The 12,500-nt window shown below is 45.8% G+C and overlaps 1 protein-coding gene across 1 annotated transcript in view; it reads left to right on the forward strand.

Annotated features, from left to right (window-relative positions):
• The window catches only part of bsnb (bassoon (presynaptic cytomatrix protein) b), a 73,385-nt gene that overhangs the window by 14,655 nt on the left and 46,230 nt on the right, over positions 1–12,500 (forward strand). Inside the window, exon 3 of the mRNA XM_042088228.1 lies at positions 6,285–7,139. Coding sequence (XP_041944162.1) covers positions 6,285–7,139 — 855 coding nt within the window. The remainder of the gene's footprint in view (positions 1–6,284; positions 7,140–12,500) is intronic.

Consider the following 12,500-nt stretch of genomic DNA (forward strand, 5'->3'; position numbering starts at 1 on the left):
AGAAGGGCCTAAACGAGCCAGTCAGGCAGAGCCGTTTCATCAGCCTCAGTAGAAGGTGGAGCGTGTTAGCACTCTCAAGGTCATAGAGCAAGTGGCGCACACCTGGGATTCATGATAACAGGTGAAACCGCAGTATGGAGCTTTTATGGAATTTGTCTTTAGATAAAAAGACGTACGTTGTATGTAAATGGTATCTGTTATCTGGAACAAGGGCAGGGGGGTATCTGGCGGTATCTGGGGGAGATTGACTGGGGATGGGGGAGTGAGGGGGTGGTGGTGGTGGTGTTGGGGGTGGGGGGGTTATCTGGGAGAGCTTGACAGGAGATGGGGGACAGAGGAAAGAGAGCCTCCATCTCACACTCTTACTCCAGTACCTGGATCAATCATCCTGGAGACAGCAGGAAGTGAAATCACAGCCATCTGGACTGAGCGCTCACTGCAGAAAAGACCACACACACACACACACACATGCAAACACACTCTTTCAAACATAAATATTAAACATATTATGACATAATACTCCTTGCATATTAGTCTCCTTGAAATGATAGCATGTTATTTTCACATGCTATTCGCCCTCATTCTTCTGCTGTCTGTGGTGGCATCAGCAACGAGCCCCACAGCACACCAGCAGTATCCCAGTTCCAGACTGCGGTAGTGTCTTGCTGTGTGGTAAACAGAGGGGCACTGCCAGTAGCCATTCTGCTCTTTGAAATTTAGTCCACACATTTATTTTGTGACATAACCCCCTCTCCGTGTATTGCTACATACAGTAATTGATATAATGTCTACATTGCAAGCTGTGCCTCTGAGCGAAGTCAGCTGATTCGCGGGCTCTGATTGGCTGAAGCAGAGAGGCGGTGCCTTCCGGTGGGCTGGTGAGAGAGAGAACCTGTGTTGCAAACAGGCAACTCGGCTCCAAACACAATCCTTTACTGCGTGCCGCGGTTTCAACATGCAGACGTGCACGCAGTGGTGCTGGTCCTGGCTATGATTGCAGTGATCAATGCTGTCTGTCAGGTGTTAGTTGTCTGTGCTCTCCCTAATCAGGTTCAGCTCATAATGAAATCATCTGTGGGGAAACTGACAATTTCTGCTTAAACTGATGCTGGCTGAGCAGAGAAAGCTAATGAGCTGCCAGGCTGCGGAGAGGAGTGTGTGTGTCTATGTGTGTGTGTGTGTGTGTGTGTGTGTGTGTATGTGTGTGTGTGTGTGTGTGTGCATTGGCGCAAATACACTATACACAAAGACATGCTACTGCTCTTTTGATGTTCCATGGCTCAGATTTTTGTCAGCGAGTTGATAAACTGACTGCATTCTAAATGATTTCCCCACTCCAGTAAACCTGCAGTGTTCAGCAGCCACCTGTCTCTCTCTCTCTCTCTCTCTCTCTTGGTTTCTCTCTCTGTTTCTCTCTCTCTCTCCCGTTCCTCCACCTCTTGCTGTTGTGAGCTGATACTGTGGGGTCTGGCCCACCAGACGCCTCTTCCCTGTCGCTCTCAGACATGGCGCTGACATGATGATCTGACTGGCTCCATGCACAGGCTCCCTCCCACCACCGCTGTGTCTGCCTGTACCTCTGTCTGTCTCGCCACTCTTCAGTGTCCATCTGTCTTTCCGTCAGTTCCCCTGTGCCCCTGTATAGACCCTTTCAACAATAAAAACAAAAACAACGCTTGAACGTTCTATTTGGGCCCCAATCTACTTCCTCTGCATTAAGATAACATATGGAATGTTAAAAAGGAAGTCTTGTGGGGCCAACTATGATGCTGATAATGGAACTCTCTTGAAAGGGTCCATAGCTTTCTATCTATCTTTCTTTCTTTCTTTCTTTCTTTCTTTCTTTCTTTCTTTCTGTCTTTTTTTCTTACTTAAATGATTTCTGTCCTCCCTGTGTGTTTTTTTTGTGTTACGTCTGTCTATCACGCAGCCCAGTCTGTCTGTCTCTCTGTCTGTGTGTGTGTCTATTTGTCGTGTCTCCTGCATTTTCATTATCAGGTGTTTGTAGCTGTCGCTTTCTCTTTCATATCTGCTTGTCTTCATTGTGCTGATTTGGATCTCAGTAAAACCCAGGAGAGAGAGAACACAGTGGCAGAGCCTTGATGCGTCCTCATAAATATTTTGTGGCTCAAGCACTTACTTGAATAGCCATGCAAGTTAAACAGTGAGCTGTATGTGAAATCAGAGGAGAGCTGATTTAAGCATGTATCTTCTGCCATGCTGCATGTATGGAGCATCTATTGGCTCCTAAAGAATTCAGTTTCAATACACACACACGCGCGCGCACACGCACACACACACACACACACACACACACACACGCACACACACACAAACATGCACACACTCTTACTCGCCAAGAAAGATCAATGGTATGGGGACTGCAGGATGATTTGTGGGTAAATCAATGGCTACAGAGAGAGAGTGCATATCTGGGGAAATAATCAACTCAAAGACACATTCAAACACACAAGTTAATACACAGTCACACACACACACACACACACACACACACACACACACACACACACACACACACACACACACACACACACACACCATATGCTCATCTTAGTCACTATGTCATTTGCAGGAAATAGATCACATTGCTTGTTACTCACACACTCTTTTTCTCTTTTTTCTCTTTTCTCTCTCTCTCTCACACACACATATACATACTGAGGCACACACACACACACACACACACACACACACACACACACACACACACACACACACACACACACATGAATACTCAAATACACACACACCACTATGCTTATCTTAGTCACTATGTCATTTGCAGGAAATAGATGTATTTACAACCACAAATATTGCTTTTTACTCACCCACTTTTTCTCTTTTCTCTCTCTCTCTCTCACACATACTGAGGCGCGCGCAAACACACACACACACACACACACACACACACACACACACACACACACACACACAGAGAGAGTGTGACTGCATGGCATGCAACATTGTAAATTGGGCATATTTTGTCATAATATGTAGTCCATAAGCAATTTTACTCTGCATAGAGTATTGATTCCATTGCAATAATGATAACAAATAGCTGTTTCTCCTCAGAGTGTAGATGAAGAGACTTTAAATCAGTGAACTGAGGGAGGAAACGAGGGCTGCTGCTTTCAAAGAAGTAGAGAGAGAGAGAGAGAGTGAGAAAGCTGGGGAAGAGAAACAGACTCAGGGAAACTGAGGAAGGAGAGAGAGAGGGAGAGAGAGAGAGAGAGAGGGAGAGAGAGAGGGAGAGGGAGAGAGAGAGAGCAAAAGAGTATAGAGAATGATACACACTCACTGGAAACTTTATTAGGTTCACTTGTTCAACTGCTCATTAACACAAAATAATATCTAAGATCGCAAAATAATACCTCCTAAAATAATACCTCCTAAAATAATATCTAAGATTGCAAATATCTAATCTACACAGATCTATAAGCAGATAAAGACAGAGGTGACGTGAGAGAGAAACAGGGCGTAGAAAAGAGAGTGAGTACTATGAAGAGAGGACATGTGAGTTGGAGAGAACGGGCCAGAGAGAGAGAGAGAGACATGGACTCTGAGGAGAGATTAGTGTAGACAGCTGGGGTGAGAGAGTCTACTCGCTGGCACTGGAGAAGGGGTCTGATCTAATGAAGGATCACATGTTATCTTGGGCAGTCTCCCTCCTCCTCATCCTCCTCCTCCTCCTCCTCCATCACCCCTTCCTTCTCCTTTTCTGTTGCTCACACAGTCCCATGAGGACACAGGAGTCTGGACCCCTGTCTCTCTTCACCTTCTCTGCCAGCACAGCGTCGTCAGTCTCTTACACTCACTCAACAGGGACGTTAACAGTGGGACAAACAGAGAGAGATTAAAAAGGAGAAAGGGAGAGAGAGAAAGAAAAAAAGGATGGAGAGAGAGAGAGAGAGGGTGAGAAAGAGAGTGGAGGGAAAGAGAGAGAGAAAGAGGGTGAGAAAGAGAGAGCGGGGAGAGAGAGAAAGAGAGAGCGGGGAGAGAGAGAGAGAGGGTGAAAAAGAGAGTGGAGGGAAAGAGAGAGAGAGAGTGGGAGAGAGAGAGATAGAGACTACAGATATGTGACAGACCAATATACTGACTACAGTATGTGATACCACCAAACCATGAAGTCCCTGAAGAGTGTTCCCATCTGTGTGCAGGCCTGTGTGAGGTGCTTGTTTTGCACAGAAAATCCTATATTTACTGCAGCCAACTATTGAATCAGACTCTACAAAATGTGTGATTGTTCAAGCCTGTAGATCTCCTCAGTATCATTCGTCTGTAGCCCATTAACGACTACTGTGATCAAATTACATAATAATGATCTTGTCGGATTGAAACAGTGACGTGTGCTGAAACAGTAATAGGCATTATGTTGTCTTTTTCATATTGATATTTAGAGTATATTTTATATTTTATATTTTGTATTATTAAAATGCAGTCAACAGTACCAAAGCTGTGCAAAACCAATTGGCAAAGCACAGTAGTAAATGATCACTTTTATGAGTGATGCAATCATTTTAAACAATAATGGTTTTTGACTGTTTGGGGTTGGATAATGACAAATAATGTCATTATCTTTGTTGGGAAATGAGAAACACAAAGAACCAAGGACTTATTTGAAAGTCAATTATGATGCGAGCTGCTGCACAAGTGAATTAGTTAGCACAGTTGTAATGCCTTATTCAAATGAGTTTGTAATGAAAGATAGAGGGTCTATATCCTTAGCCATGGTGACATGCTGTCTGTGTTCGTAGTACTCGTGAGGGAGGACAGGAGGCTTCTGATAGTCTGCTGGTTATACACTCTCTCAGGTAAAGTAGGTGGATGATTCATGCATTGTATGGAGGGCTCTATAAAAGACCTAATGTGACAGTATACAGCTCTGGGAAAGGGTTAAGAGACCACTGCACATTTTTCTGATGTTATCCTACATTTGCTGAGTGACATTCGAATGAGTTGACGGTCATATTCAAAATTAAGAGACCACTGCAAATTTGAATATGACCATGAACTCATTCGAATGTCACTCATCAACCACAGGATGACATCAGTGCACGTCCGTATGTCTGTGTGTGCATTTACACAAATAAGGACATCGCAACTTGTACTATGACATGCAAGTACATCTACATGTCCTACTTATGTTATGTGATGACTGTGTGCACATGTGTATGTCTGATTGTGTATTGGGGTGTGTGTGTGTGAGTGTGTGTGTGTATATGTGTGTGTGTGTGTGTGTGTGTGTGTGTGTGTGTGTGTGTGTGTGTGTGTGTGTGTATGTGTGTGTGAATGTGTCTGTGTGTGTATACTGTACGTGCTTTGTATGTCCCTCAATCCCTCTGCGCCCACCTCCACCCCCCTTGCCTGTCAGAGCTGATCTCACAGCAGGGCTGTGGAAAAGGGAAGTGGCCCAAGCAGCTGTCAATGTTCTGGGACGCCAATTATCACACAGGTCTACACACACACACACACACACACACACACACACACACACACACTCTCTCTCTCTCTCTCTCCCTCTCTCTCCCTCCCCATCCTTCCCATGTCTCACCCCAGAGAGAGAGAGAGACAGAGAGATAGAGGTAGAGAAAGAGAGAAATAGAGAGAGAGAGAGAGAGTGAGAGAGGGATGGGAATGACAGCTACACATGAAAGCTCCTCACATGGAGGATTGGTAAAATAGAGAGAGAGAAATAAAAGAAAGATGGACAGAAAAAAGGTACCAAAATGAAAGAAAGAAATGGCAGAGAATGCCAGCATAATCAGTTTTAATCAGTCTGCTTTGGCTGAAAAACCCCACAATCCTGTTTCCTCTGCTCTTCCCTCCTTTGTGCGTTTGCTAGGGTTGTTTATAATCAGCCTTGCTTTCACGAGCCTCCGCATCAATTTATTTCAGCTGCATTCATAGAAAGAGCCCAAGGCTTCCACACAGAACCTTTGATTTTATTGTCAGCTATTAATACATGTGCATGCAGTGGGCTTGAAGCTTTTTTCATGTGCTGGGTGCTGGAATGCTGCTAGCTTATGGGGATTCTAATAGTATGCTGGTTGTCACGGTGCAGTTCTTGTCAATCACACATGTCACTGTGCTGCGTGAGACTGATCTATCATTTTGGCATTTATCAGATTGGAGATCATATGAGTGTATGCTCCTGCTGCCATTGCTGTGCCTAGATGTTATTCAATGTGTTTTGGATGAGATTTCTAACCTGTGTGTGTGTGTGTGTGTGTGTGTGTTTGTGTGTGAATGGGGGTGTATTACAGGTCCAAGAGTGGCTGTGTCTGAATTGTCAGATGCAGAGGGCTCTGGGAATGGACATGACCACACCGCGCTCCAAGAGCCAGCAGCAGATCCACTCTCCTTCCCACCAAGCCAAACCTGAGCTCCAGGCCCAGCCCGGACCTGCAGCCCCAGCGACCGCACCTCCTTCCCCTGCCCAGCCCAAGCCCCAGCCCCAGCCCCAGCCCCAAGCTCCCCCGGCCCAGGCACAACCACAACATCCAGCCCAGCCTGCGTCCCAGCCACCCCCGGGCCCCAAACAGACAGGCCCTGCCCAGCAGCCTGGCCCCAGGCCCCAGGGCAAGCCCCCTGCTCCCGGCGCCGTCCCCCTCCCAGGCATGGCCAAAGCCCCATCCCAGCCAGACCTCTCCCGCTCGGGTCCCTCTCCTCAGGGAGGTGGTCCGGGCCGGCAGGACCAGACCCGCAGCGCCGGGAGCTCTCCATCCCGCCAGCCCCCGCCTCCTGAGCAGCCCTTCGGGAAGCTCTTTGGCTTCGGCTCCTCGCTCCTCAACCAGGCCAGCAACCTCATCACCATGGAGCCCCCTAAAGGAGGACCAGTCCCCCCTCAGCAACAGCAGCCGCAGCAGAAGCCCACCCAAGGCCCTCCCAAACAGGGGCCTGCGGGCAGAGCCATGGGGCAGCAGGCCCCGCCTGGCCAGCAGCAGCAGCAGCAGAAGCCCCCGGACCCCTCGGCCAAGCCCAAGGCCAACTGTCCCCTCTGTAAGACGGACCTGAATGTGGGGAACACGGCCGAGGCTCCCAACTACAACACCTGCACTCAGTGCAAGACCCAGGTGTGCAACCTGTGTGGATTCAACCCCACGCCTCACCTGGTGGAGGTAAGTGCCTGCTCCCTCATCTGTAGATAGCTGAAGGGGTCTTCAGGGCTGCTGTTAGGAGGCTTTCAAAATCGTGCTCCCAAGTAAGGGCAACCAGTGGTGACTGAACACCATTGTGTGTTATTGACAATATGCTATGTTATTATCTTTGCCCTGGTTCTAGTGCTTTGTTGTGCGAGTGAGCTGAGGAGAAAGAGCTTAGTCACCGTATGTTAGTGCTGAGTCACTATATACTCACAGTCCTCTGAGGCTGGTGAAGTTTTTGGTGCATGCAGTTTCTTGGACTGCAAAAGTATCAAAAGGTGCTGTTGTGAAGGCAAAAATGTTTGACAAAAATAAATAAAAAATAGATAAATAAAAGCTCAGAAGACAGAGAGCATGTTTGTGTCTTGTGGCCCTCTCGCTGTGTCCCCTGAGGGCCTCTGCGGCCGGTGCTATTCTGCTGCTGTTCCCAGCGGCCGCTGTGTGCGGCGGCGCTCTGAGCCGTGGAGATGAAAGTGTGGGCCGCTGTGATCCTGGCAGGGGAGGGCCGCGGTGAGGGCGGTTATGGGCACGGCAGACGAGACGGCGGTGTGATCGCTGCGTGGGCGTCTCGCTGGGCCAGGGTGGGAATGAGAGGGTTAGAGGTGTCCTCACCCCTGCAGCTGTTGCTGTCATCGATCTGGGGGCATGTCCACTACAGATCAACACACGGGCTTACACACACACACACACACACACACACACACACACACACACACACACACACACACTCACAAAACACTTTCTCTTTATAGATTAGAAGCCAACAAGCCATTCGCGTCTGCCAATGAAATCTGAAGATGTGGCTTTTCCACTAAAGTGTTGGCTGTAGAGCCCAAGCACATAGAATTGTAGAGAGAATTGTGCCTGCATGGCTGATCTGAACCAGACCAAGCCATCGATTTTTTGCTAAACAAAATAAAGATCAGATGGAGACTTGTGAAAAGTCAAGCTTTTTTATCCATTCCAATTGTCCTATTCTGATATTTATATGTCTGTATATTTGTCACATTGTATATTGGACAACTAAGCTATACCGTTTGTTGAAGTTATGTTCTATTCCATGAGATCAAGTGAAGCATGGAGGCGTATGTTGGTGCGTGTCAAAAGGGCCTGTCTTGGCCAGTTCGTTTCAATTAGGCCATGGTCCATGCGAAAAGTGGCTGCGCAGATTGAGGCCAACCCCTGTGTAATTGAGAGGTCTGTGGGAGTGACCTTGCGGGCTCTGAACTGTTAGATCACATAAGAGTTACTGTCCTGTGTCGGAGGAAAGGGGGGAGTAAATGCTTCTGAAAGACTTGCAACAGATGGCCCATTACAGAGTTCAATTATGCAAATGTCCCTGGTTGAACGATAACTGTAATAACAGCCTTTCAGGCCGGATCCCATTTTTTTTTTTTCAGGCGACGAAAGTCGTCACAAACATCTTGCTGTCAGAGGCAATGCTTTGGAGATGCAGAGATTGCTATGGAAACGCCGCGATATCATCTGTCATGCTGTCTCTTTCATGGTTGGCAGCAGCCAAGGAGTTTTGCAAAGTGTTGGAAGTGCTGCCATTTGTCACTTCCTCCGTTGTGTGTGTGCGCGTGTGTGTGTATCTGTGTGTTTGTGTCCATGTGCTTGTATGTGTGTTTGTGTGTATATGTATGTTTATGTGTTTGTGTCTGTGTTTGAGTGTGTATATGCTCATGCATGTGTATTTGTGTGTGTGTGTGTGTGTGTGTGTGTGCATATTCAAATATGTGTGTCTGTGCACACAGTGGAGTATGTGGTTTTATTTTGGTGTCGTTGTACTGGGAGCATCAGTCTTTGAGGAAGGCAGTGCTCCTCCGCTCTGTCACTCAGTGAGAAGCGTACACCCTGACTGAGATCAGAGATCAGAGCGTGCGCCTGGCGCCTGCTGCCACTGTTTGCCTTGGATGATGCAGGGAAAGTGCTCAGTTTTGCCCCAGAATCTTCCGCTGTCACCTTCTCACTCACACTGTCCCCAGGCAATGCTCTCTCTGCTTTTCAAATCCCTCTTGTTTTCTCCCTCCTGAGAGCACGCATAATTGGCGTGATGGATCAACATCGGAGGCTCCGGTGCTTATTTCTGAGTGGCTGGACCGACGCGTTTGACCCCTTCTGGCACGGCCCTGGCTGAGTTGATACTTTCGGTGCAATTAGTATCCTGTTCTTTAAACAAACACCGGGCCTTATGGCACCTTGCCTGCCTGTTTGACCTTAATCTGCCTCCCTGCTCCCTAACCTTGGGCCTGCCTCTCCCAGCCAATCACACACACTGGGTCCTGTCAGAGATCTGCTGCTGACCAATCAGCTTGTCTTAGTCATTTCAGGATCTCTACAGACAGTTACATAACCTATGAGTTTAAATGAACGAGAGCTTTTGAACCAATCGTGTGTTTAGCATATCTCCATTTTTTGTTGAATTTCATGGGTAAATGCAAGCTGCAAGCTGATCATGTCATATCAGTTAGTTCATGTAAATATGATAGTGTATTATATACTACATTGTTTTCAGTAACGAAAGGGGTCTCTGCAGATAATATGGCCGTGATTGCATTTATAGCTCTAAGCTATCTTTTTTTCCCGTGGCCCACTCCATGTTGGCAGTTGGCACTCTGGGCCTGGAAGGAGAAGAGCTGTAAAATTGTCGGCCTCACTGGTAATAGTCTCTGTAATGACCTAATTAAAGTGGTCTTAATTAGAGCCATCAGGGTTGTTTACTATCATGCTATCAAACTAATGACCAAAACAACAATGTTGTCACATTAGAATATTGTTGTCAGTCATGAATGTATGATTAGTTTGTTTCCATGGGAAAGCCACAGGGGATAGCAGTCAATAGCTCATCCTGAAACGAAAGCCCATACGAACAGCACTATTTGCTGTGTGATTTGTTGGACTTCTCTTTAAAGGTCAGATAAAGTGGATTTCCCCTGGTATTTTGGTTTCCAAACCATCAGGTGTGTTATTATCCCTGCTCAGTGGGTTGGCTGTATTGCCTCTTCATGATCGTGTGGAACAGCAGTGACTGTGTTCTGCTGAGAGCAGTGTTCACAAACAAATTACACGTCTCTCAAAACGAATGGCCTGAACTACATTAAAAATGTGCTCAGTATTATCCCTGTGTCATTGACATTTTTTGGTATAATTGAGATCCCGTAAATTGCCGTCCATTAGGTTGGGGTATATGCTGTATGTTTATAGGTTCATGGGTTCACAGAGGTTTCTCTCCTGGGTAATATGTGGCAGAGGGGTCTGTATTTTAGCACTGGATGGAGGTGGTGGCATTCAGGGGAAAGGTGGGATTGTTGTTATTCTGAAACGAGATGCCCCACTGAGGTCTGGAACTCATAATACATCTTTCAACCGCATCCACATGAGTGCTGCTGCATTTTTAAATATTTGCTGTATATTTGTGAGGGCATGTGGGAGTCAGAAATGAAGGTAAGACTAAGATATATAGAGAGTGAAAGAGAGATAAAAAAGTGAGAGTGAGAGAGAAACAGTGTGTGTGTGTGTGTGTGTGTGTGTGTGTGAGAGAGAGAGAAAGCGAGAGCGAGAAACTGAGAGAGAGAGAGAGTGAGGCAGATAAAGACAGCACCAGAGAGAGAGAAAGAGAGATTACCATGGTGATGCTTGTCACATGGAGTGTGCAAGAGAAAATAAAGATATCCTTCCTTTTTGGAATATCTTATTCCAAGTCTTCTTCTTGTTGAAACAATGCTTCTGTTGTTCTTCTTCTCCAAGACCCACCATGGGGTTATTAAAGTCTTTTATCTTTTGATTAGTATGCAAACTGATTTCATATACAGTTCTTCCATAAATCGTTTCAGAAAAAGCTGTGTGTGTGTGTGTGTGTGTGTGTGTGTGTGTGTGTGTGGGTGGGTGGGAGTGGTGAGGAGGGCCTGTGCTGTGTGGAGGCTGGTGTTTATGTGTGTCAATCTGGAATTGATTCCTTGTTGTTCTATCAGACGGGCTGACATTAAGCACAGCTGAAAATGCCACACCAAATAAGATTTGCATATCTTAGAGATGTGTGTGTCTGTGTGTGTGTGTGTGTGTGTGTGTGTGTGTGTGTTTGTGTTTATGTACTAGAGAGAGAGAGAGAGTGAGAAAAAGAGAGAGAAAAAGTATGACGAGTTACGGTTTTATAGTTTTGCCTGGAGGACATCGTTGGCGAATTTAAGTGAAAATGCCATTCAACATCGGAACATAATGAGCTTTTATTCTGTGCTTGTATGAGCAGGGCAGCCGGAGGACTCGTCTGCTCGCTAACACTCACTTCCAACTTTTAAGGTGTGTTCTACTAGCATTTATGTCATTTAAGTCATTTAGTGCAGGTGCTATGTCATGCTACCACTCACTCCAACTCTTAAGGTGTGTATCACTACAGTAGCGAGTCATTTAGTGCAGGCGCTGTGTCATGCCATCATTTTCTGTCATGGTCTTTGGTAATGGCCCCTTGACGCTGAAATCATCATCCGTATTAAGCTTGCAGCCCAGTTCTGGGAATGGGTCCATGGGGATGGGAACAATGTGACTAGTCCTCATGACAGTGGCCATGTGGTTAAACCTTAGGCTATGTGTCCATTATCTGGAAAACAGGCCACACCCTGCTGCCATAACTGCCAGCTGAATGACCACACATTTTGTGAACAATTCTGGCATTGTCAGATGATTTGGTATAAAATGTATATGTATTTGTGAGTGTGTGTAAATGTATATGTATTTGTGAGTGTGTGTAAATGTATATGTATTTGTGAGTGTGTGTAAATGTATATGTATTTGTGAGTGTGTGTAAATGTATATGTATTGGTATTCGTGACATTTGCAACCATCTGTGGTTCACTGTAGATTTCTCCTGACAGATTCTACTGCAACTTGTCTTGACCCCACTTTCCCATGTGCAGATGTTCAGTTTAATAACTGCTAAGTTCCTCATTCAAGTTTAATTTCTTCCTCTAATCTCTTTGGGCCTGAAGAGGTTATACTGTACTTGTTACTGAACATCGCCATTACGGAACAACTCAATGATTCATCATGAAAGTTTTTGAAATTGACTGAAATAATGATGTGGTTTTCTTGGTTATTGAATCACTGTCAGAAAGTTTTATGAAACAAAATAGGACAGTGATCCAGGAATTTGCTTTGCTTTGCTTTTGCTGACTGTTTAAGATTTTTACTTTATACTCTTACGGATTTTAGCTGTAAGTACCAGGCAAGTTAATGAAATAGTTAAATTGAATAAAGGCAGGAATTACATTAAAGCAGGAAAAGTGCTTAAATTGGTCTAACCCCTAACTTTTAAATTGGTTATGGGTAATTTTCCTTGTA

This window comes from Alosa sapidissima, chromosome 4, assembly GCF_018492685.1.
Source record: "Alosa sapidissima isolate fAloSap1 chromosome 4, fAloSap1.pri, whole genome shotgun sequence".
NCBI classification, from domain to species: domain Eukaryota; kingdom Metazoa; phylum Chordata; class Actinopteri; order Clupeiformes; family Clupeidae; genus Alosa; species Alosa sapidissima.